Here is a 23766-nt window from a genome sequence, read left to right as displayed (position 1 = left end):
GTAACCGCAAACACCAGTCTCAACATCAACAGTGAAGAGGCGACTCCGGGATGCTGGCCTTCTAGGCAGAGTTCCTCTGTCCAGTGTCTGTGTTCTTTTGCCCATCATAATCTTTTCTTTTTATTGGCCAGTCTGAGATATGGCTTTTTCTTTGCAACTCTGCCTAGAAGGCCAGCATCCCGGAGTCGCCTCTTCACTGTTGACGTTGAGACTGGTGTTTGCGGGTTCACTGTAATCAAACCCACAAAAGTATACAACTTTGTACGAGATCTTCAGTTTCTCGCATGGAATAGCCTTCATTTCTCAGAACAAGAATAGACTGACAAGTTTCAGAAGAAAGTTATTTGTTTCTGGCCATTTTGAACCTGTAATCAAACCCACAAATGCTGATGCTCCAGATACTCAACTAGGCTAAAGAAGGTCAGTTTTATTGCTTCTTTAACCAGAAAAACAGTTTTCAGCTGTGCTAACATAATTGCAAAACGGTTTTCTCATGATCAATTAGCCTTTTAAAATGATAACCTTGGATTAGCTAACACAACGTGCCATTGGAACACAGGAGTGATGGTTGCTGATGATGGGACTATGTACGCCTAGGTAGATATTCCATTAAACATCTGCAATTTCCAGCTGCAATAGTCATTTACAACATTAACAATGTCTACACTGTATTTCTGATCAATTTGATGTGATTTTAATGGACAAAAATGTGCTTTTCTTTTAAAAACAAGGGCATTTCTACGTGACGCCAAACCTTTGAACGGTAGTGTATTTTGTCACCTAATTTCTAATTTGTCACCTACATAGCTGTTGATGGGTCTGAGTCCCAAATGAAAATGGCATTGTGTGTGTGTGCATGCGTGCGTTGGTCTGTGTGTGAGTGGGTGCCTGTGTCCGTGCATCCATGTGTGTTTGTGTGTGGGTGTGTGACTGAATGACTGACTGCTGCAGGGACAATGACAGTGTGAGCTGATGGAGTGACAGGGGAGTGAGTGATTAATGAGCCTGGTTCATAATGCACGATGGCACGGATATAAGGAGAAGAAGCAGACAGAGAGAGGGCGACTACATGGAGGGATAGAAAGAAGGGATGGAGCAGACAGAGAGAGGGCGACTACATGGAGGGATAGAAAGAAGGGATGGAGCAGACAGAGAGAGGGAGACTACATGGAGGGATAGAAAGGAGGGATGGAGCAGACAGAGAGAGGGCGACTTACATGGAGGGATAGCAAGGAGGGATTGGAGCAGCACAGAGAGAGGGCGACCTACCTGGAGGGATAGAAAGGAGAAGCAAGCAGACAGAGGAGGGCAACCTACATGGAGGGATGAAAGAGGGATGGAGCAGACAGGAGAGAGGGCGCTACATGGGGGATAGAAGAAGGATGGAGGCAGACAGAGAGGAGGGAGACTCATGGAGGGGGATAGAAAGGAGGGATGGAGCAGACGAAGAGAGGGCGACTCATGGGGGGATAAGAAAGGAGGGATGGAGCAGACAGAGAGAGGGAGACTAATGGGGGGATAGAAAGGAGGGTGGAGCAGACAGAGGAGGGGAAACTCCATGGAGGGATAGATAGGAGGGATGGCAGCAGACGAGAGAGGGAAGACTCCATGGACGGGATAGAAAGGATGGATGGAGCAGACAGAGAGAGGGTACTCCATGGAGGGATAGAAAGGATGGATGGAGCAGACAGAGGAGGGAGACTCCGATGGAGGGATAGGAAGGATGGATGGAGCGAACAGAGAGAGGGATACCTCCATGGGAGGGATAGAAAGGATTGAGGAGCAGACAGAGAGAGGGAGACCATGGAGGGATAGAAGGATGGATGGAGGCAGAATAGACAGGGAGAATCCATGGGGGGATAGAAAGGAGGGAGGAAGGGAAGAAATAGGGTAGACAGAACGAATGATAGAGAACTTGTGGAAAAAGGGAAGAAAGTTGACAGAGAGAAGGATAGAAAGAGGCTCCATAGAGGGACAACATGAACTCCTGCCTGATCGTAACAGCATATGGAAGCCTCCTTCCCTCCCCCCTTCCCTCCCCCCTTCCTTCCCCCCTTCCCTCTCTCCCTGCCGTCTGGGTGGGACAGCATGGAGAGAACAGTCAGGCTGAGCAGAGCTTCCAACCAGCTGGGGTGGAGCAGTGGAGACAGTGTGAAGATCTAGTGAGACTCCCAGTGCCTTCCCTGAGTCTTCTCAGTATGGGACACTGTCTCAGTGGGTGGTACAGGACAGTACACACATGTTCTGGTCTCAAGCATTTCGCTACACTCGCAATAACATCTGCTAACCATGTGTATGTGACCAATAATGTTAGTAGCAACGCTAAGACTGTAATTACAGTATGTCTAATCTGAAACGGGTTATGATTGTGGTAGTGGTAGTGGTAGGTAGCCTAGCGGCAGGTAGCCTGGCGGCAGGTAGCGGTAGGGGCAGGTAGCCTAGCGGCAGGTAGCCTAGTGGCAGGTAGCGGTAGCGATAGCGGTATGTAGCCTAGTGGTAGGAAGCGATAGCGGTAGGTAGCCTAGTGGCAGGTAGCGGTAGGGGCAGGTAGTGGTAGGTAGCCTAGCGGCAGGTAGCGGCAGCGATAGCGGTAGGTAGCCTAGTGGCAGGTAGCGGTAGCGGTTAAGAGTGTTGGTCCAGTAACTGGTTCGAATCCCTGAGTCGATTAGGTGAAAAATCTGTCTATGTGCCCTTGAGCAAGGCACTTAACCCTAATTGCTCCTGTAGGTCGCTTTGGATAAGACCTTCTGCTAAATGACTCAAATGTAAATGTAATGCACTGTATATAGACTTTCTGGCTACAGTGCATTCGGAAAGTATTCTGATTCTTTGACTTTTTCCACATTTTGTGAAGTTACAGCCTTATTCTAAAATATATTACATCGTTTTTTCCCCCTTCATCAATCTAGACACAATACCCCATAATGACAAATCAAAAACAGGTTTTTAGAAATCTTTGCAAGTGTATAAATATAAAAGCTGAAATATCACATGTAAATAAGTATTCAGACCCTTTACTCAGTACTTTATTGAAGCACCTTTGGCATGGATTGCAGCCTTGAGTCTTTGTTGGTATGATGCTACAAGCTTGGCACACCTGTATTTGGGGAGTTTCTCCCATTCTTCTGTCAGTTTGGATGGGGAATATCGATGCACAGCTATTTTCAGGACTCTCCAGAGATGGACTCCAATGAAGTTGTAGAAACATCTCAAGGATGATCAACGGAAACAGGATGCACCTGAGCTCAATTTCGAGTATCATGGCAAAGGATATGAATACTTATGTAAATAAGGTATTTTGTTTTTTATTTTTAATACATTTGCAAAAATGTCTAAACACCTGTTATCACTTTGTCATTATCGGGTATTGTGTGTAGATTGATGAGGAAAAAATTTATTGAATCAATTGTAGAATAAGGCTATAACATAACAAAATGTGGAAAAAGTCAAGGGGTCTGAATACTTTCCAAATGCACTGTATGTGTGGCTGTGTGTACAGGTTTCTGTATGGGTGTGCGCGCGTGCGTCTGTGTGTGTGCGCACATGTGTGTTGTGACTGACTGAGAAATGTATGCAGATGTCCATACAGGAGCAGGTTTATGTTGGCGTAGAGGTGACGTTCAGTCCGGTGAGCCAGCTGAGCAGAGAGAGTTGGTATTTGAAAGGACACTCACAGCTTGGCGGCTGTCCCCTGCTCACAGAGGTATGGTAGAACAGTATGGCTCCAACAAGAAAATACAATTAAGAGATACTCCTGAGTCATGCTGGCAGCATAGAGGTCGAAGACAAGAAGAATAAGTGCTGAGAGAGAGAGAGAAAGAGAGAGAGATCACCTGCTGGAGATGCAAAGAAAATGGCTCAAGATAGTGGCAAGGAGGACCGGGCCCTGGGCATAAGCAACATAAAAAATGAGGAACTAATTCGGGGTTTGAAAAGTAGAATACCCAAGGTGTAATTTCTACATTTGGTTGTCCATCAACAGTGTATCTCTTGTATGTCAGTCACTGACATTCACTCAATAAGCCATGTCAGCTAAAAAGTCAGCGATCTAAACTTGTAGTTATCATGGCCGAATACCTAATGGGAAACCAGGGCACATGCCCAGGGGCCCTGACCTCCAGGGGGCCTCCATTGATTTCATTAGTCACTCTCAGAAATCATATTAACATGGCATAAGTCATGCCAAAATGGGTAGAATTGCAGGAAATTWGCTGTAAAACTGCAAGTGTTTGTCTCTGCCCCATGGCAAAATGTGTAGAATTGCAGGAGATTAACTTTTAAACTAAAATGTTTATCTCCGCCATCGTCAAGAGGTGGGCCACTAAAATGTTTTGCCCTTGAGGTGGGGGACCCCCCCCAACCAAATCTTAGGGCCACCAAAAGGCTTTGTTTGTATTGATGTGGCAAGGTCAGAGCCAACATAACAATGTGACTTAGCCCTATAAAACACACATGAATAGAAGGCTTTCTTAGTACCCCTAGCATGGTACTAAGGAGCCTAATAATTAGGGCTCTGAATTTTCCTAACCAGGAAATACTGTAGGCCTATCATGACACTAGGCGAGACCCAAATGCAGACACAGGAGGCAGGTGGTTGGAGTTTAAGATGTTTAATAAATCAAAAGGGAATAGGCAAGAGAATGGTCATGGATAGGCAAAAGGTCATAACCAGATCAGAGTCCAGGAGGTACAGAGTGGCAGGCAGGCTCGAGGTCAGGGCAGGCAGAATGGTCAGGTAGGCGGGTACAGAGTCCAGAACAGGCAAGGGTCAAAACCGGGAGGACTAGAAAATGGCAAAAAGGCAAAGCAGGAAAACAGGAAAAAACACTGGTAGGCTTGGACATACAAGACGAACTGGCACAGAYAGACAGAAAACACAGGGATAAATACACTGGGGAAAACAAGCGACACCTGGAGGGGGTGGAGACAATAACGAGGACAGGTGAAACAGATCAGGCTGTGACAAGGCCGGAGGCTATTACTAGAGCCAGAAGTTTTCCCTGGTCAGGTCACGTGATCGGAGAAAAAAAGTCCTGCCTCTAGCATGATATCACATCATCATTTGGGCAGCATTCAAGCATTGTTCTGTTGTTCCTGTAATATTTAGGAGGGATAAAGCATGCCTAAATGGTCCCATCTATATTCCTCCCATAGATAATAGCTTGGCTGGGCTGTTTGTGTTTGTCCTTGATTGCCTTTGAGACAGTCTGAGCTTATAGCGTGGCTGTAATGGACACCAGCTATCTGTGTCCCATCTCTGGTACCCTCGCCTCGGATTTCACCCCTTGGCCGCCGCGCCGGGCTGGACGTCGTATCTCCAGAGCTGCCACATCCATTATTTATACACAGGGTTTCTCTGTCCTCCATCCAGGGACTGACATCTCACTGGAATTMAGTTTACACTCAACACACACTGGACCCTACTATCTGGACTGGACAGGTGTTAACCCTTTATCATACTTTAACAACAGACAGGTCAGTGTTTAGTTTAGTTGGGCCGGGCAAACACATACTGTACCTGGTTGTAAAGCTGGTTGGTTATCTCTTTATGCTGTAAAATGTGGAGAATTTATGTAAATGTGTGCTTGTGCTCTGACAATGGTATCCCTGGGGGGATTAGTAAAGTTGTATTCAACAGTGAGCCTGATCACCGACAGCAATGAGACAGCCTATAGGGAGGAGGTCAGACCTGGCAGTGTGGTGCCAGGACAACAACCTCTTCCTCAGTGTGAGCAAGACAAAGGAGCTGATCGTGGAATATAGGAAAAGGAGGGCCGAGCAGGCCCCCATTAACATCGATGGGGCTGAAGTGGAGCAGGTCGAGAGTTTCAAGTTCCTTGGTGTCCACATCACCAACAAACTATCATGGTCCAAACACACCAAGACAGTTGTGAAGAGGGCACAACAACACCTTTTTCCCCGAAGGAGACTGAAAAGATTTGGTGCGGATCCCTAGATCCTCAAAAAGTTCTACAACTGCACCATCAAGAGGATCCTGACCGGTTGCATCACCGCCTGGTATGGCAACTGCGCTACAGAGGGTAGTGCGTACGGTCCAGTACATCACTGGGGCCAAGCTTCCTGCCATCCAGGTCCTATATACTAGGCAGTGTTAGAGGAAGGCCCAAAAAATTGTCAAAGACTCAAAGACAGTCACCAAAGTCATAGGCTGTTCTCTCTGCTACCGCATGGCAAGGGCTACCGGAGCGCCAAATCTAGGACCAAAAGGCTCTACCCCCAAGCCTTAAGACTGCTGAACAATTCATCAAATGGCCACCCAGACTATTTACATTGACCCCCCCTCCCCTTTGTTTTTACACTGCTGCTGCTCACTGTTTATTATCTATGCATAGTCATTTTACAAATTGCCTTGACTAACCTGTACCCCCACACATTGACTCGGTACCGGCACCCCCTGTATATAGCCTCGTTATTGTTATGTCATTTTCTTGTGTTATTTAAAAAATAAAAACCTTTKTTTTATTTAGTAAATATTTTCTCAACTCTATTTCTTGAACTGCATTGTTGGTTAAGTAAGCATTTCACCTGTTGTATTTGGCGCATGTGACAAATAACATTTGATTTGATTCGAATTTAATTTAAGGCATATTTTTCACAGGGTTTTCATGATTCTTCTATTCTTCTATTGAGATTAGGACCTCACTTTTCTTCATTAAGAAATGTGACGAGTTACAGAGTCTGCTGCTGGTTCCTACTTCACAGTAGGGCCATTGGGGAATGTTTATTTCTTGTCTGCAATGCCTTCTTGAACATGTGAACTTTCATGTGGCTTAATTACAAACTTGTATTGGATCAGTAAATATGAATACACATGTTTAATTATCAGCCTTGTTGAGCCAAGGAGCAAGCACTGAGCTATATAGGGAGAAGACAACATCTTTCCTGGGTAGTCAGTTGGACATGCTGAGAGATGAGTCCTGATTGGTCTGTCTATAACTGAATGGGCTCCTCCCTGGTCAGTATATAGATTTATATAGCTCAGATTTTTGGAGAGATACAGCTATGGACAACTGCAACCGTGTTGCTACAGCTCTCAAAAACATTGCTTCTGTAATAGCTGGGTTTATGGAGAGACCTACTTTCTGGAGGACAATGCCGTGCTGACTCACATGCGTTTACATGTGTGGGTGGGGTGGGGCTAAGGCTTAAGATTGTGCAAACGATGCTGAATGGGCATAAACAAACAAGAGTTCTCTAGTCAGTGTGAAACTTTCATAAAAATCTTTCGAACTGGTATTTTCCACTACTTGTCTTTTAAGTAGGATAACAAGTTTATCAACTTTCCCAGCATAACGCTCCTTCCTATGTTTTCTCCAACTACAACGTACGATATACCATTTTGAAGCTCTGAGTCTGTACTTTTATCAATTCCAAAAAATAAGCAAATCACTTACATTTGACATAAGCTTCAATAGAGAAATCTGGACAGACATTTGTTTGTATTCTTATTGGAAGATTAGTGAAAGAAAAACTATTATTGAAAGAAAATAAGCAATCTAATGTGGCAAGGATGACACGTTCTGTCGCATTATATTTCCAAATGTATGGTGTCAACCCGTGAGGCTGTTTTTCACCTTCCCAATGACACAGAAAAGCTGCATTTTCCAATAAACTAATATAAACACTAGGCTCTCTCTCACATACCAGCTGCCTCCACCCTCACTAGATCCAAGAATTCCTGCATCTTTGATTTTGTGTGTGCTTAGTGAAAAAGTCAAACATGCCATGTGTAACAATTGCCATGGGAACATAGGCTTCAATCATGTTGTGTTTGCTTGTTGTGTTGTGTTGCTCAGCTGTTTTGATGTAGAAGAGTGAAAACATTCTTTATTTTGGTATAGGAATCAGAGGAAGCTTGTTGCCAAATAATAACACAGTCTTCAATACAAATATATTATCCACCTGATTGTTAATCAGACTGTATTGTAGACCTACTGACTGGGCTGTTCTAGGCAGAAATCAGTCTTTGATTGTAGGGAGATTGTAAAGTCGGCTACATTATCAGTGCCCTCCCCTGATGTAGGGCCAGCAGGTGATTTCAAACCACAGAAATCACTCCTGTCTGATTTGTCACTAGAAGGGTCTGTCTGTGATGGGATTCTAATGGCTATGACTCCTGTCCACCTCTCAGCTGTCTCCTCCTGTCCACCTCTCAGCTGTCTCCTCCTGTCCACCTCTCAGCTGTCTCCTCCTGTCCACCTCTCAGCTGTCTCCTCCTGTCCACCTCTCAGCTGTCTCCTCCTGTCTCCACTCTAGCTGGAACGTTAAGGGAAGGAGAAAGAGAGTGTACATGCAAACATATCGGCAACTTGAGTGATTATAATTCTAAAGATCTCTCTCTCTCGCTCAGGTCCAGGATGTTGGGTGAGGTGGTCCCTGTCTGTGGACTGCAGGTTCTGCTGACGGCCCTCCTGCTCTCTCTGGGCTATGGTAAGTAGAAGCATACACGGTTCTTCGGTTTGTCCCAATGGGGGAACCTTTTTGGGGCTGGGCAGAACCCTTTGCAGTTTATGGAGAAATGTCTTATCTAGAACTCTCTATGTAGGGTTCTTTAAAGAACCTTTTGTATATGGTTCTACCTAGAACACTCTATGAAGAGTTCTACCGAGAACCCTATTATCTATGAAAGGTTCCACCAGCCTTATCAGCCTTTAAAATTACATATATCATAAGGCCTTTATTTGAGGGCTTAGTTCTACCCTAACAACGTGGTGTTAGGAATCTCCTGGTTAACAGGCCACTTCAGTTCTGCAAGTCGAATTATGCTGGCTTGCAAAGTGATGTCAAGTCAAATTTATTGGAATTCCTATTGGAATCCAACCAGAGTTAGGATATCCAACAAGTGCATTTGTTAATCACCCGCAACCTGCATTCAGAATGACTGCCAGGGTAGGGAAGATTGAATACTGAGACTACCTCAAACGGGTGCAATAAATCCAATTACTAACAGATTGGATTAGTTTAGAAAACGGTATGTTATTTATCTTTGTGTCGCGTTAAATGCATCAACCAATCAATTACATGCAAAAACAGATATTACAGTGAAACAAACAATTCTGAAAATCTCCCTGCAATAGAGCATGCTGGGAAATATTATATATGGCTCTATGTAGAACCCTTCTTGCCTTCCAAAGAATCATCAAATAACCCTTTCTTGCAAAAACAGATCTTAAGATGTTAAAGGTTCTAGGTAGAACCCTTTGCCTTACAAAGTACCCTTGTCTTTAAAAAAGGGTTAATCTGATTAAAACGGTTATTGGTAGCACTACCCTTTGGAGGGTTGCAGTTTATGGAGGAGGGCTTAGGCACACACACACACACACTTCCATCATCCCTATAGGGCTGGGACTGTTGGCAGGTCCTCACAGCTTAGGGACGAGGGGATTGATTCCATTCATTTTATCTCACTATAAATACTGGAGCTGGACTTTTAGTAGAGGCAAATMATGAGGCATTTAGGGCAGGGAAGACAACAAATCTCCCAGCTCCATTTATCCTGCAGTACTTAGCTCTTGAGTCACAGTCTCTGGAAAAACAGGAACATTCGCTAATCTCCTATGCTGAGCTTTATTTTGAGTTTTTTATGCTGCATCACTTGTTAAATATTCATGTGACTTGTTAATATCCACTTTGATGCTTAAAACAACAAACTCAGCTGCATTTTGACAACTTAATACCATGCTAATACCGCTCAAAAACATGTGTATATTCATTAGTGCACACCGTAGCAAAATGGTTTGCAACAGAAAATGTTTCTTGGCAACGAAAATGAGCATCTCTTATTGTACAAGTTCAGATTGGTCCCTCCCTATTATGGCCATCTGCTTCCATTTGGTTAGTGAATATACCTCTGGTGAGAAACTGAAGATATAGACACAGTCCTGTGTCTCAATATTGTATCCACATACTGTACAATGAGCCCTATAGTATGTCATAGGCAGATATCGAATGTATCCTGATCTATGATTTGCCTCAGTGAATCCCAGCCTGGTCTCAGAGCAAAACATATTATATAATACCAGACAAAAGTTTGGACACACCTACTCACTCATGGGTTTTTCTTTATATTTATTATTTTCTACATTGTAGAATAATAGTGAAGACATCAGAACTATGAAAAAACACATATGGAATCATGTAGTAACCAAAAAATCAAATCAAATCAAATGTATTTATATAGGCATCAGCTGATATATCAAAGTGCTGTACAGAAACCCAGCCTAAAACCCCAAACAGCAAGCAATGCAGATGTAGAAGCACGGTGGCTAGGAAAAACTCCCTAGAAAGGCCAAAACCTAGGAAGAAACCTAGAGAGGAACCAGGCTATGAGGGGTGGCCAGTCCTATTCTGGCTGTGCCGGGTGGAGATTATAACAGAACATGGCCAAGATGTTCAAATGTTCATAAATGACCAGCATGGTCAAATAATAGTAATCACAGTGAACAGGTCAGGGTTCCATAGCCACAGGCAGAACAGTTGAAACTGGAGCAGTAGCAAAAGTGTTTAAAAAATATGTTTTGATTTGTTTAAGTGCCTTCGGAAAGTATTCAGACCCCTTGGCTTTTTCCACATTTTGTTACGTTAGAGCCTTATTCTAAAATTGATGAAATAATGTTTTATCATCAATCTACACACAATAGCCCATAATGACAAAGTGAAAACAGTTTTTTAGAAATGTTTGCAAATGTATTAAAAACAAAAAACAGAAATACCTTATTTACGTAAGTATTCAGACCTTGCTATGAGACTCAAAATTCAGCTCAGGTGCATCTTGTTTCCATTGATCATCCTTGAGAAGCTTCTACAACTTGATTGGAGTCCACCTGCGGTTAATTCAATTGATTGGACATGATTTGGAATGGCACACACCTGTCTATATAACGTCCCACAGATGACAGTGCATGTCAGAGAAAAAAACAAGCCATGAGGTTGAAGGAATTGTCCGTAGAGCTCCGAGACAGGATTGTGTCGAGGCACAGATCTGGGGAAATCTGGGGAACCACCAAGACTCTTCCTAGAGCTGGCCACCCGGCCAAACTGAGCAATTGGGGCCTTGGTCAGGGAGGTGACCAAGAACACGGTGATCACTCTGACAGAGCTCTAGAGTTCCTCTGTGGAGATGGGAGAACCTTCCAGAAGGACAACCATCTCTGCAGCACTCCACCAATTAGGCCTTTATGGTAGAGTGGCCAGATGGAAGCCACTCCTCAGTAAAAGGCACATGACAGTCCACTTGGAGTTTGCCAAAAAGGCACCTAAAGACTCTCAGACCATAAGAAAAAAAATTATCTGGTCTGATGAAACCAAGATTGAACTCTTTGGCCTGAATGCCAAGTGTCACGTCTGGAGGAAACCTGGCACCATCCCTACKGTGAAGCATGMTSGTGGCAGCATCATGCTGTGGGGATGTTTTTCAGCGGCAGGGACTGTGAGACTAGTCAGGATAAAGACAAAGATGAACGGAGCAAAGTACAGAGAGATCCTTGATGAAAACCTGCTCCAGAGCGCTCAGGATCTTAGACTGGGGGTGAAGATTCACCTTCCAACAGGACAACGACACTAAGCACACAGCCAAGAAAACGCAGGAGTGACTTCGGGACAAGTCTCTGAATGTCCTTGAGTTGCCCAGCCAGAGCCCGGACTTGATCCCGATCGAACATCTCTGGAAAGACCTGAAAATAGCTGTGCAGCAACACTCCCCATCCAACCTGACAGAGAAACTCGCTAAATACATGTGTGCCAAGCTTGTAGCGTCATACCCAAGAAGATTCAAGGCTGTAATCACTGCCAAAGGTGATTAAACAAAGTGCTAAGTAAAGGGTCTGAATACTTATGTAAATGTGATATTCCCGGTTTAAGTTTTTATAAATTTGCACACACAAAAAAATAAAAAACGTTTTTGCTTTGTCATTATGGGTTATTGTGCGTAGATTGATGAGGGGGGMGAAACTATTTCATCCATTTTAGAATAAGACTGTAACGTAACAAAATGTGGAAAATGTCAAGTTGTCTGAATACTTTCAGAATGCACTGTATGTATCAGTGGTGATTAAGAAGTGAGTATAGACAATTCCCACTGAAAAATAAGTGGGTATACAGCGTATATCCTCCACTACACCACTGTGTATAATTGGTTTGTATGTGTGGGGCTTTAGTTGAAATTGTTCTTTACAGAGTCAGGTATATTTGTCCAGGCCTCAATTGTTCTTTGACTAGCACCATTTATTCTCACTGTTGATAATTCTAATGGTATAACTTCTAACAGTAGCTGTATCCCCTGGTTAAATGGGAAAGAGTGAGGTGGTTCTGCCTGCCAGGAATAATCATCTCTGATTGATTGAGATATTCATTATGTAACATAATAGATGGAAATCATTCAATATATAAATTCTAAATTAATTTTGTAACCTTTCCCCAGAAGCATTTAATATTTTTCTGCAGTGGGCTAAATCAGGGTCACACAGAGTGATTCTTGATAGTCTTAAACAAATCTACTTTGAAACAAAAGTAGTCATTGAAGAATCCCTACTGTAACATATCATACTAATTTGAGTGTCCCAGATTTAGTAAAATATAGTATGTTTCAAGATATTAAAATATAATACTATCCATACCAAACTTTAAATTGTATTTCCAGACACTAGCATTTCACCCCATCCTACACAGAGCTCTGTGACAATTGTCTTTTACTTAGCAAGTCAGTTAAGAACAAATTCTTATTTACAATGACAGCCTACCCCAGCCAAACCTGGATGACACTGGGGCAGTTGTGCTCCACCCTATAGGGCTCCCCATCACAGCCAGATGTGACACAGCCTGGATTTGAACCAGGGACTGTAGTGCTGCCTTTTACACTGAGATGCAGTGTCTTAGACCGCTGCGCCACTCGGGAGCCAAATCACTGATGAAGGGTTGTAGACTTCAGCTACTGACTTCAGCTTGCCTCGAGAAAAAATGCAGTGTGCACGAACAACCAAAAAAACCTTTGCCGAAGACCAAAACTAACAAAAACTTCACAAAATGTTGTCATATATTCACAAACAGTTCCAAACTGTTTTGGCTGGGAAACACAGAGAACAGAGAACAGTTAGGAGTTGGGTCCAATTTCATCGTAAAACGTCTCCTTGGTGTTAAATACAGTCTGTGAACACACTTAAAATGTATAAATTGATGGTTGGGATTACGGGATGCCAAGGTCATATTTTTCCATATTCAGTTCCAGTTAAAGGGTTGTTCAGTTGCAATTAGATCTGTGGGCCAAACTTTTGTAATGGCTAGCTCAGAATATAAGCTTTCAAAAGTTGTTTATATATTATAGAGATGAGTCCTTTCAGGAACTTTGATAATTTATTTATTCATTGAATGGTTTGGTAGTTGGGTTTCCCAAGGGACTCCATAGGCCAGAAAAGCTGACTTAAATTGTAAATATAGAAAAAAGGAGATGCCTGGTAATGTGTATCTATCTTTCAAATCTTGGAATGTTCTCAAACCATTATGTCCGTGATATCTGTAAGGGTACGGATTCCACATCTGGCCCATAGGGGGGATGCAAAAGGCCACACTCCAGATCGCAAGCAATTATTGTGAAATATTGGAGTATGGGCCATTTTGATTCCCAGTTACATTGTTTTACAATTTTGTGCCAAATAGAAATTGTGTGCGCAATAATAGCACTAAAGCATAGTTTACATTGTTTAAGGGATACATTAGTGAACACCTCTTCCAGGGCAATAGGAGACACCATATTTCTCTCTATACTTAGGCAGGGGGCAAAATAATCATGTCTAAACCAATTTTAGGATGGGGKGAAATGCTAGTGCCTGGAAATACAATTTAAAGTTTGGTGCAGGTAGTATTATATTTTAATATTTTAAAACATATAATATTTTACTAAATCAGGGACACTCAAATGTGTTTGGACGCTAGTTTACTTCAGGCGAAAACAAAAGGAGGGTGGTTGGTAGGGCGTATAACGTGAACGTCTAGCAACACAGAGGTTCTGTGTTCAAATCTCATCATTGAAAAATTTAGAATTCTAACTACTTACTACTTTTTAGCTACTTGGCATGTTAGCTAACCCTTCCCCTAATCCTAACTCTAACCTTAACCTTACTCCTAAACCTAACCTTAACACAAATCTTAACCCTAACCTTAACCCCTAACCTAACGTAGGATATCATCCTAAAGCAGACGAACGTAATATATCATACCAAACAGGTAAAATGCGATCAAGACGAAGGATACTATACTGTGCATATTATATTATACAACCTCTATTACAGTGGTAGCCTAATGTAACGTAACCTCTCTCCCTCACCCTCCATTTGGCAAATCTGAACATAACTCTGTCCTCCTTATTTCTGCTTACAAGCAAAAAGTCAAACAGGAAGTACCAGTGATGCGCACAATACGGAAGTGGTCCAATGAAGCAGATGCCAAACTACAGGACTGTTTTGCTGGAACAGACTGGAATGGCGTTGAGGAGTATACCACATCAGTCATCTGCTTCATTAATAAGTGCATTGACGATGTCGTACCCACAGTGACCGTAGGTACAGTCCCAGTCAGAAGTTTGGACACACCTACTCATTCAAGGGTTTTTCTTTATTTTCACTATTTTCCACATTGCAGAATAGCGAAGGCATCAAAACTATGAAATAACACATATGGAATCATGTAGTAACAAAAGAAGGGTTAAACAAATCAAAATAGATTTAATATTTTAGATCCTTCAAAGTAGCCACCCTTTGTGATGATGACAGCTTTTCACATTCTAGGAATTCTCTCAACTAGCTTCATGAGGAATGCTTTTCCAACAGTCTTGAAAGAGTTCCCACATATGTTGAGCACCTGTTGGCTGCTTTTCCTTCACTCTGCGGTCCAACTTATCCCAAACCATCTCAATTTGGTTGAGGTCGGGTGATTGTGGAGGACAGGTCATCTGATGCAGCACTCCATCACTCTCCTTGGTCAAATATCCCTTACACAGCCTGGAGGTGTGTTTTGGGTCATTGTCCTGTTGAAAAACAAATGATAGTCCCACTAAGTGCAAACCAGATGGGATGTCGTATCGCTGCAGAATGCTGTGGTAGCCATGCTTGTTAAGTGTGCCTTGAATTCTAAATAAATCACTGACAGTGTCACCAGCAAAGCACCCCCACACCATCACACCTCCTCCATGATTCATGGTAGGAACCACACATGCGGAGATCATCCGTTCACCTACTCTGCGTCTCACAAAGACACGGCAGTTGGAATCAAAAATCTCAGATTTGGACTCATCAGACCAAAGGTGTTTCTTGGCCCAAGAAAGTCTCTTCTTCTTATTGGTGTCCTTTAATAGTGGTTTCTTTGCAGCAATTCCACCATGAAGCCCTGATTCACATTGTCTCCTCTGAACAGTTGATGTTGAGATGTGTCTCTTACTTGAACTCTATGAAGCATTTATTTGGGCTGCAATCTGAGGTGCAGTTAACTCCAATGAACTTATCCTCTGCAGCAGAGGTAACTCTGAGTCTTCTTTTCCTGTGGCGGTCCTCATGAGAGCCAGTTTCATCATAGCGTTTGATGGTTTTTGCAACTGCACTTGAAGAAACTTTTAAAGTTCTTGCAATTTTCTGGATTGACTGACCTTCATGTCTTAAAGTAATGATGGCTACTTTGAAGGATCTAAAATATAAAATATATTTTGATTTGTTTAACACTTTTTTGGTTACTACATGATAACACTACATATGTGTTATTTCATAGTTTTGATGTCTTCACTATTATTCTACTGTAATATGTAGAAAATAGTAAAAATTAAGAAAAACCCTGGCATGAGTAGGTGTGTCCAACCTTTTGACCGGTACTGTACATATCGCAACCAGATGCCATGGACTACAGGCAACATCTGCACTGAGGTAAAGGCTAAAGCTTCCGCTTTCAAGGAGCGGGACACTAATCCGGGCGCTTATAAGAAATCCAGTTACGCCCTCTGACAAACCATCAAACAGGCAAAGCATCAATACAGAACTAAGATCGAATCCTACTACACTGGCTTTGGTGCTCATCCGATGTGGCAGGGCTTGCTAACTATCACAGATTACAAAGGGAAATCCAGCCGAGAGCTGCCATGTGACATGAGCCTACCAGACGAGTTAAATGCCTTCTATATTCGCTTCAAGGCTAGCAACACTCAACCATGTGTGACAGCACCAGCTGTTATGGATGACTGTATGATAACACTCTCTGTAGCCGATGTGAGAAAGGTTACAAATGGATTACCAGGATGCGTACTCAGAGCATGCTGACCACCTGGCAAGTGTCTTCACTGACATTATCAACCTCTCCCTGACCCAGTCTGTTATACCTACATGTTTCAAGCAAACCACCATAGTCCATGTGTCCAATAACACCAAGGTAACCTGTCTAAATGACTACAGCCCCGTAGCGCTCACATTTGTAGCTTTGAAAGGCTGGTCATGGCTCACATCAACGCCATCATCCCAGAAACTCTGGACCCACTCCAATTCGCATACCGCCCCAACAGATCCACAGATGACACAATCTCTATTGCACTCCACACTGCCCTTTCCCATCTGGACAAAAGGAACACCTACATGAGAATGCTGTTCATTGACRACAGCTCAGCATTCAACACCATAGTGCACTCCAAGATCATCACTAAGCTAAGGACTCTGGGACTGAACACCTCCCTCTGCAACTGATTCCTGTACTTCCGGACGGTCGCCCCAGGGTGTTGAGGGTGGGCAACAATACATCTGCCACGCAGGCCCTCAACAAGGGGGCATCTCAGGGGTCTGTGTTCAGTCAATTTCTATATTCCCTGTTCACCCACGACTGCACTACTCCAACACCATCATTAAATTTGCCGATGACACAATGACGGTAGGCCTGATCACCGACAACGATGAGACAGACTTTAGGGAGGAGGTCAGAGACCTGGCAGTGTGGTGCCAGGACAACAACCTCTCCCTCAACGTGGGCAAGACAAATTAGCTCATCATGGACTACAGGAAACGGATGGCCGAACACGCCCCCATTCACATCGATGGGGCTGTAGTGGAGCAGGTCGAGAGCTTCAAGTTCTCGGTGTCCACATCACTAAGGACCTATCATGGTCTAAACACACCAACACAGTCGTGACGAGGGCACGACAACGCCTCTTCTGAAAATATTTGTCATGGGCCGTCGTATCCTCAAAAAGTTCTACAGCTGCACCATTGACAGGCCTCTTGACTGGCTACATCACCGCTTTGTATGGAAACTGCTTGGCATCCGACCGGAAGGAGCTACAGAGGGTAGTGTGTACAGCCCATTACTTCACTGGGGCCGAACTCCCTGCCATCCAGGACCTCTATACCAGGCGGTGTCAGGAAGGCCCTAGAAATTGTCAAAGACTCTAGCCACACAAGTCATAGACTGTTCTCTCTGCTAACACACAGCAAGTGTTACTGAAGTGCCAAGTCGGGGACCAAAAGGCTCCTGAAAAGGCTTTTGCACTGACTCTCTTGTGCTGGCTCTATGCACACTCACTAGACTCTACCCACACACTCACACATACTACACTGACTCTCCAACACACATATACACACACACTACATACGCTCACACACACAAAACACACACACACACACACACACACACACATGCATATTGACACCACACACACACTCACATATAGACACACTTTCACACACGCTGCTGCTACTCTGTTTATTATATATCCTGATMGCCTAGTKACTTTTACCCCTACACACATGTAKATACTGTATTACCTCAATTACCTCAACTACCTCGTACACCTGCACATTGACTTGGTACTGGTACTCCTTGTTCAGTTGAAGTCGGAAGTTTACATACACTTAGGTTGGAGTCATTAAAACTCGTTTTTCAACCACTCCACAAATGTCTTGTCAACAAACTATAGTTTTGGGAAGTCGGTTAGGACATCTACTTTGTGCATGACACAAGTCATTTTTCCAACAATTGTTTACAGACAGATTATTTAACTTACAACTCATTGTATCACAATTCCAGTGGGTCAGAAGTTTACATACACTAAGTTGACTCGTGCTCCTTTAAACAGCTTGGAAAATTCCAGAAATTATGTCATGGCTTTAGAAACTTCGGATAGGCTATTGACATAATTTGATGTCTGGTGTTTGTGGAGTTATTTCAAGGCCTACCTTCAAACGCAGTGCTCTTTGCTTGACATCATGGGAAATCAAATAATAATCAGCCAAGACCTCTGAATTTTTTTTTAGACCTCCACAAGTCTGGTTCATCCTTGGGAGCAATTTCCAAACGCCTGAAGGTCCACAGTTCATCTGTACAAACAACAGTACGCAAGTATAAACACCATGGACCACACCAGCTGTCATACTGCTCAGAAGAGACGCGTTCTGTCTCCTAGAGATGAATGTATTTTGGTTGGAAATGTGCAAATCAATCCTTGAACAACAGCAAAGGACCTTGTGGATGCTGGAGGAAACAGGTACAAAAGTATCTATATTCACTGTAAAACAAGTCCTATATCAACATAAACGAAAGGCCGCTCAACAAGGAAGAAGCCACTGCTCCAAAACCGCCATAAATATCCAGACTATGGTTTGCAATTGCACATGGGGACAAAGATCATACTTTTTGGAGAATGTCCTCGTCTGATGAAACAAAAATAGAACTGTTTGGCCATATGACCATCGCTGTGTTTGGAGGAAAAGGGGGGACTGCAAGCGAAGAACACCATCCCAATCATGAAGCATGGGGTGGCAGCATCATGTTGGGGATGTGCTTTGCTGAGAGGGACTGGTGCACTTCACAAATAGATGGATCATGAGGATGGAAAGTATGTGGATATATTGAAGCAACATCTCAAGACATCAGTCAGGAAGTAAAGCTTGGCCGCCAATGGGTCTTCCAAATGGACAATGACCCAAAGCATACTTCTCAAAATTGTGCAAAATGGCTTAAGGACAACAAAGTCAAGGTATTGGAGTGGCCATCATAAAGCCCTGATCTCATCCTATAGAAAATTGTGGGCCAGAACTGAAAAAGTGTGTCGAGCAAGGAGGCCTACAAACCTGACTCAGTTACTCCAGCTGTCAGGAGAAATGGGCCAAAATTCACCCAACTTATTGTGGGAAGCTTGTGGAAGGCCACCCGAAACGTTTGACCCAAGTTAAACAATTTAAAGGCATACAATTTAAGGCAAAAGCTGAACTTAATCATTCTCTCTTACTTTATTCTGACATTTCACATTCTTAAAATAGAGTGGTGATCCTAACTGAGCTAAGACAGGGAATCTTTACTAGGATAAATGTCAGGAACTGTGAAAAACTGAGTTTAAATTTTATTTTATTTTTTTATTTCACCTTTATTTACCAGGTAGGCTAGTTGAGAACAAATTCTCATTTGCAACTGGACCTGGCCAAGATAAAGCAGCAGTGTGAACAGACAACAACACAGAGTACACATGGAGTAAACAATAAACAAGTCAATAACATGGTGATGAAAAAAGAATCTATATACAATGTGTGCGAAAGGCATGAGGAGGTAGGCAATAAATCGAATAATTACAATTTAGCAGATTAACACTGGAGTGATAAATCATCAGATGATCATGTGCAGAGTAGAGTACTGGTGTGCAAAGAGCAGAAAAGTAAATAAATAAAAACGTATGGGGTGGAGGTAGGTAAATTGGGTGGCTATATACCGATGGACTATGTACAGCTGCAGCGATCGGTGCTGCTCAGATGCAGATGTTTAAAGTTGTTGAGGAGATAAAAGTCTCCAACTTCAGAGATTTTGCAATTCGTTCCAGTCGCAGGCAGCAGAGAACTGGAAGGAAAGGCGGCCAAATTAGGTTTTGGCTTTAGGATGATCAGTGAGATACACCTGCTGGAGCGCGTGCTACGGGTGGTGTACGCATCGTGACCAGTGAACTGAGTAAGGCGGCACTTTACCTAGCATATCCTTGTAGATGACCTGGAGCCAGTGGGTCTGACCACGAACATGTAGCGAGGGCCAGCCGACTAGGGCATACAGGTCGCAGTGGTGGGTCGTATAAGGTGCTTTAGTAACAAAACGGATGGCACTGTGATAAACTGCATCCAGTTTGCTGAGTAGAGTATTGGAAGCTATTTTGTAGATGACGTCGCCGAAGTCGAGGATCGGTAGGATAGTCAGTTTTACTAGGGTAAGTTTGGCGGCGTGAGTGAGGAGGCTTGTTGCGAAATAGAAAGCCGACTCTAGATTTGATTTTGGATTGGAGATGTTTTATTGAGTCTGGAAGGAGAGTTTGCAGTCTAGCCAGACACCTAGGTACTTATAGATGTCCACATATTCTAGGTCGGAACCGTCCAGGGTGGTGATGCTAGTCGGGCGTGGTCGGTGCAGGCAGCGAACGGTTGAAAAGCATGCATTTGTGTTTTACTAGCGTTTAAGAGCAGTTGGAGGCCACGGAAGGAGTGTTGTATGGCATTGAAGCTCGTTTGGAGGTTAGATAGCACAGTGTCCAGAAGGCCAGAAGTATACAGAATGGTGTCGTCTGCGTAGAGGTGGATCAGGGAATCGCCCGCAGCAGAGCAACATCATTGATATATACAGAGAAAAGAGTCGCCAAGAATTGAACCCTGTGGTACCCCCATAGAGACTGCCAGAGGACCGGACAACATGCCTCCGATTTGACACACTGAACTCTGTCTGCAAAGTAGTTGGTGAACCAGGCAAGGCAGTCATTAGAAAAACCGAGGCTACTGAGTCTGCCGAAAGAATATGGTGATTGACAGAGTCGAAATGTATTAAACTGAGTTTAAAGGTGTATGTAAACTTCCGACTTCAACTGTTAATAGCCTCATTATGATTTTCCTTAATAAGTTACTATTTCCTTTTTATTTAACAATATTTGTCTTACTTTTTAACTCTGCATTGTTGGGAATGTGCTCTTAACCTGTCTCGCCCCCCGTTCCGCTAGCGGAACTCCTCCCACATTCCACTGAAAAGGCAGAGCGCGAAATTCAAAAAATATTTTTTAGAATATTTAACTTTACACATTAACAAGTCCAATACAGCAAATGAAAGAACACATCTTGTGAATCCAGCCAACATATATATATATTATTTATGTTAGCTCACCAACAAATAGAAAAAAGCACAGACATTTTTCACAGCACAGGTAGCATGCACAAAATCAACCAAACTAACCTAGAACAAACCAAAGAAACCAAGAAACAAGCTTAATCAGATGACAGTCTTATAACATGTTATACAATAAATCTATGTTTTGTTCGAAAAATGTGCATATTTCAGGTATAAATCATAGTTTACATTGCGGCTACAATCAGAAATTGCACCGAAAGCAGCCAGAATTATTACAGACACCAACGTGACATACCGAAATACTCATCATAAAACATTTCTGAAAAATACATGGTGTATAGCAAATTAAAGACAAAGATCTTGTGAATACAGKCAATATTTCAGATTTTCTAAGTGTTTTACAGCGAAAACACAATATAGCATTATATTACCTTACTACAATAGCCTACCACACTACCGCATTCATTCATCAAGGCACGTTAGCGATAGCAATAGGCACGTTAACGTTAGCGAATAAACCAGCAAAAGATATTAAATTTCACTAACCTTCATAAACCTTCCTCAGATGACAGTCCTGTAACATCAGGTTATACATACACTTATGTTTTGTTCGAAAATGTGCATATTTAGAGCTGAAATCCGTGGTTATACAACGTAGCATAACGTAGCATAACGTGCTAACGTAGCATCTTTTTCCCAGAATGTGCAGATATTTCTATTAGACTCTCACCTATTCTGACCAAATAGCTATTCATAAACATTACAAAAAAATACATGTTGTATAGGAAACGATAGATCCATTAGTTCTTAATGCAATCGCAGTGTTAGAATTCTAAAAATATCTTCATTACGACATAAGACTTAGTTATGGTAAGGGAATAACCAAAACCTGAGCGCAAAGCTACTAGTACACAGTTCAACAGATATATGAAATAGCATCACAAAATGGTTCCTACTTTTGCTGATCTTCTATCAGAATGTTGTACAATGGGTCCTTTGTCCAGAACCGTCGTTGTTTTGGATTCAGAACGTTCTTTTTCCCTCTTGAATTAGCAAGCACACTGGCCATGCAGCGCTAAGCTCTCCAACGTCAACAAAGTCGAACAACGCAACACGCCGAACGTCCCGAATAAAGTTCAATAATCTAATGAAACTATATTGAAAAAACATACTTTAGGATGATATTGTAACATGTATTAAATAAATTCAAAGCCGGAGCTCATATTCGCCCATAACGACAGGTTTCCAGTAGGCAATAACAGGTCCCCCCACGCGCCTTGCAGACAACAGAAAATGGGGGACACGTTGTTCCAAGATGGTTTATTCAACGTCAGACAGAGATAATCAACTCATTTTTCCTCTCACTTCCWCTTGACATCCGGGTGAAMGTGTWTGACGTGCACGTATASTCATACGTATAATGCCCATTTATAGGCAGTCACTTGAACAGAAGATAGATTTCAGACTTTCCACTTCCTGGTCACAAAGTGTGCTGCCAAAAGAGTTCTGTTTTACCCACAGACAAAATTCAAACGGTTTTAGAAACTACAGAGTGTTTTCTATCCAATAGTAATAATAATATGCATATTGTACGAGCAAGAATTGAGTACGAGGCCGTTTAAATTGGGAACGATTTTCCCCCAAAGTGTAAATAGCGCCCCCTAAGAATTTCAAGGTGAAGTCTACACCTGCTGTGTTCGGCGCATGTGACCAATACAATTTGATTTGATTTTGATTTGATTTGAAGTAATGTGGTATTGATTTTAGTAAAATATAATACGTTTTGCTCTGAGACCGGATGTGAATTCCTGAGTGCTATGCTGTGTGTCAGTGTGTCAGAGCTGTCCTTGCACATTACAGTAAGAGCAGTCATTTGTCAGGACAATTTAGTCCTCTAGCATCATCACTCTGAAAAGTCAGGCAATCGTTTGAAAGATGCCTGGGTAAGGTCTTTTTTACCCTCTGACTATGTGCCAGTGCGTGTTTCTCTTTGGCAGGTCTGAGATCATGAGCTGTCAGGGAGTAGACTCTCCCTGCAGACAACAGCTGATCCTGGACCGGTCCTACTCAGAGAGTCTTATCTGGCCAGTGCAGTGGTCTGCAGGGGCTGGAGTAGCCGTGTACACACACTCACAGATTCTACACGAGAGACCCAGGGTAGTGATAAAACTTGTGCATGCATACACACACACACACACACACACACACACACACACACACACACACACACACACACACACACACACACACACACACACACACACACACACCAGGATGAGACAGGGATGAGACAGGGATGAGACAGGGCTGAGACAGGGCTGAGACAGGGCTCAGATGCAGCCCCTATCCCCGGTTATGGCTATTATTCATAGCTAGAGGAGGGGGAGAAGAGGAAGCGGAATGGGTCCCGGAGAGATGATTTTATACAAAGAGAGGCCCACCACGGGAATGTCATTCCAAGCCCATGTGTGGTGCCTGTCTGTGGGAGGCCCGCTGTGCACTCGCTACAACATACAAACAACACACACACACACACACACACACACACACACACACACACACACACACACACACACACACACACCACACACACACACACCACAACACACACACACACACACACACTAGTTTAATCTAATGTCA

At 43.0% G+C, this 23766-nt stretch overlaps 1 protein-coding gene across 1 annotated transcript in view; it reads left to right on the top strand.

Moving 5' to 3' along the window:
* The window catches only part of LOC111975930 (neurocan core protein-like), a 223365-nt gene that overhangs the window by 39941 nt on the left and 159658 nt on the right, over positions 1-23766 (top strand). Inside the window, exon 2 of the mRNA XM_070447717.1 lies at positions 8372-8451. Within this exon, the coding sequence (XP_070303818.1) occupies positions 8379-8451 (73 nt within the window). The 5' untranslated portion in view covers positions 8372-8378. The remainder of the gene's footprint in view (positions 1-8371; positions 8452-23766) is intronic.

This window comes from Salvelinus sp. IW2-2015, linkage group LG16 (genome assembly GCF_002910315.2).
Source record: "Salvelinus sp. IW2-2015 linkage group LG16, ASM291031v2, whole genome shotgun sequence".
Taxonomy (NCBI): Eukaryota; Metazoa; Chordata; class Actinopteri; order Salmoniformes; family Salmonidae; genus Salvelinus; species Salvelinus sp. IW2-2015.
This window is presented reverse-complemented; position numbering and strand designations above follow the sequence as displayed.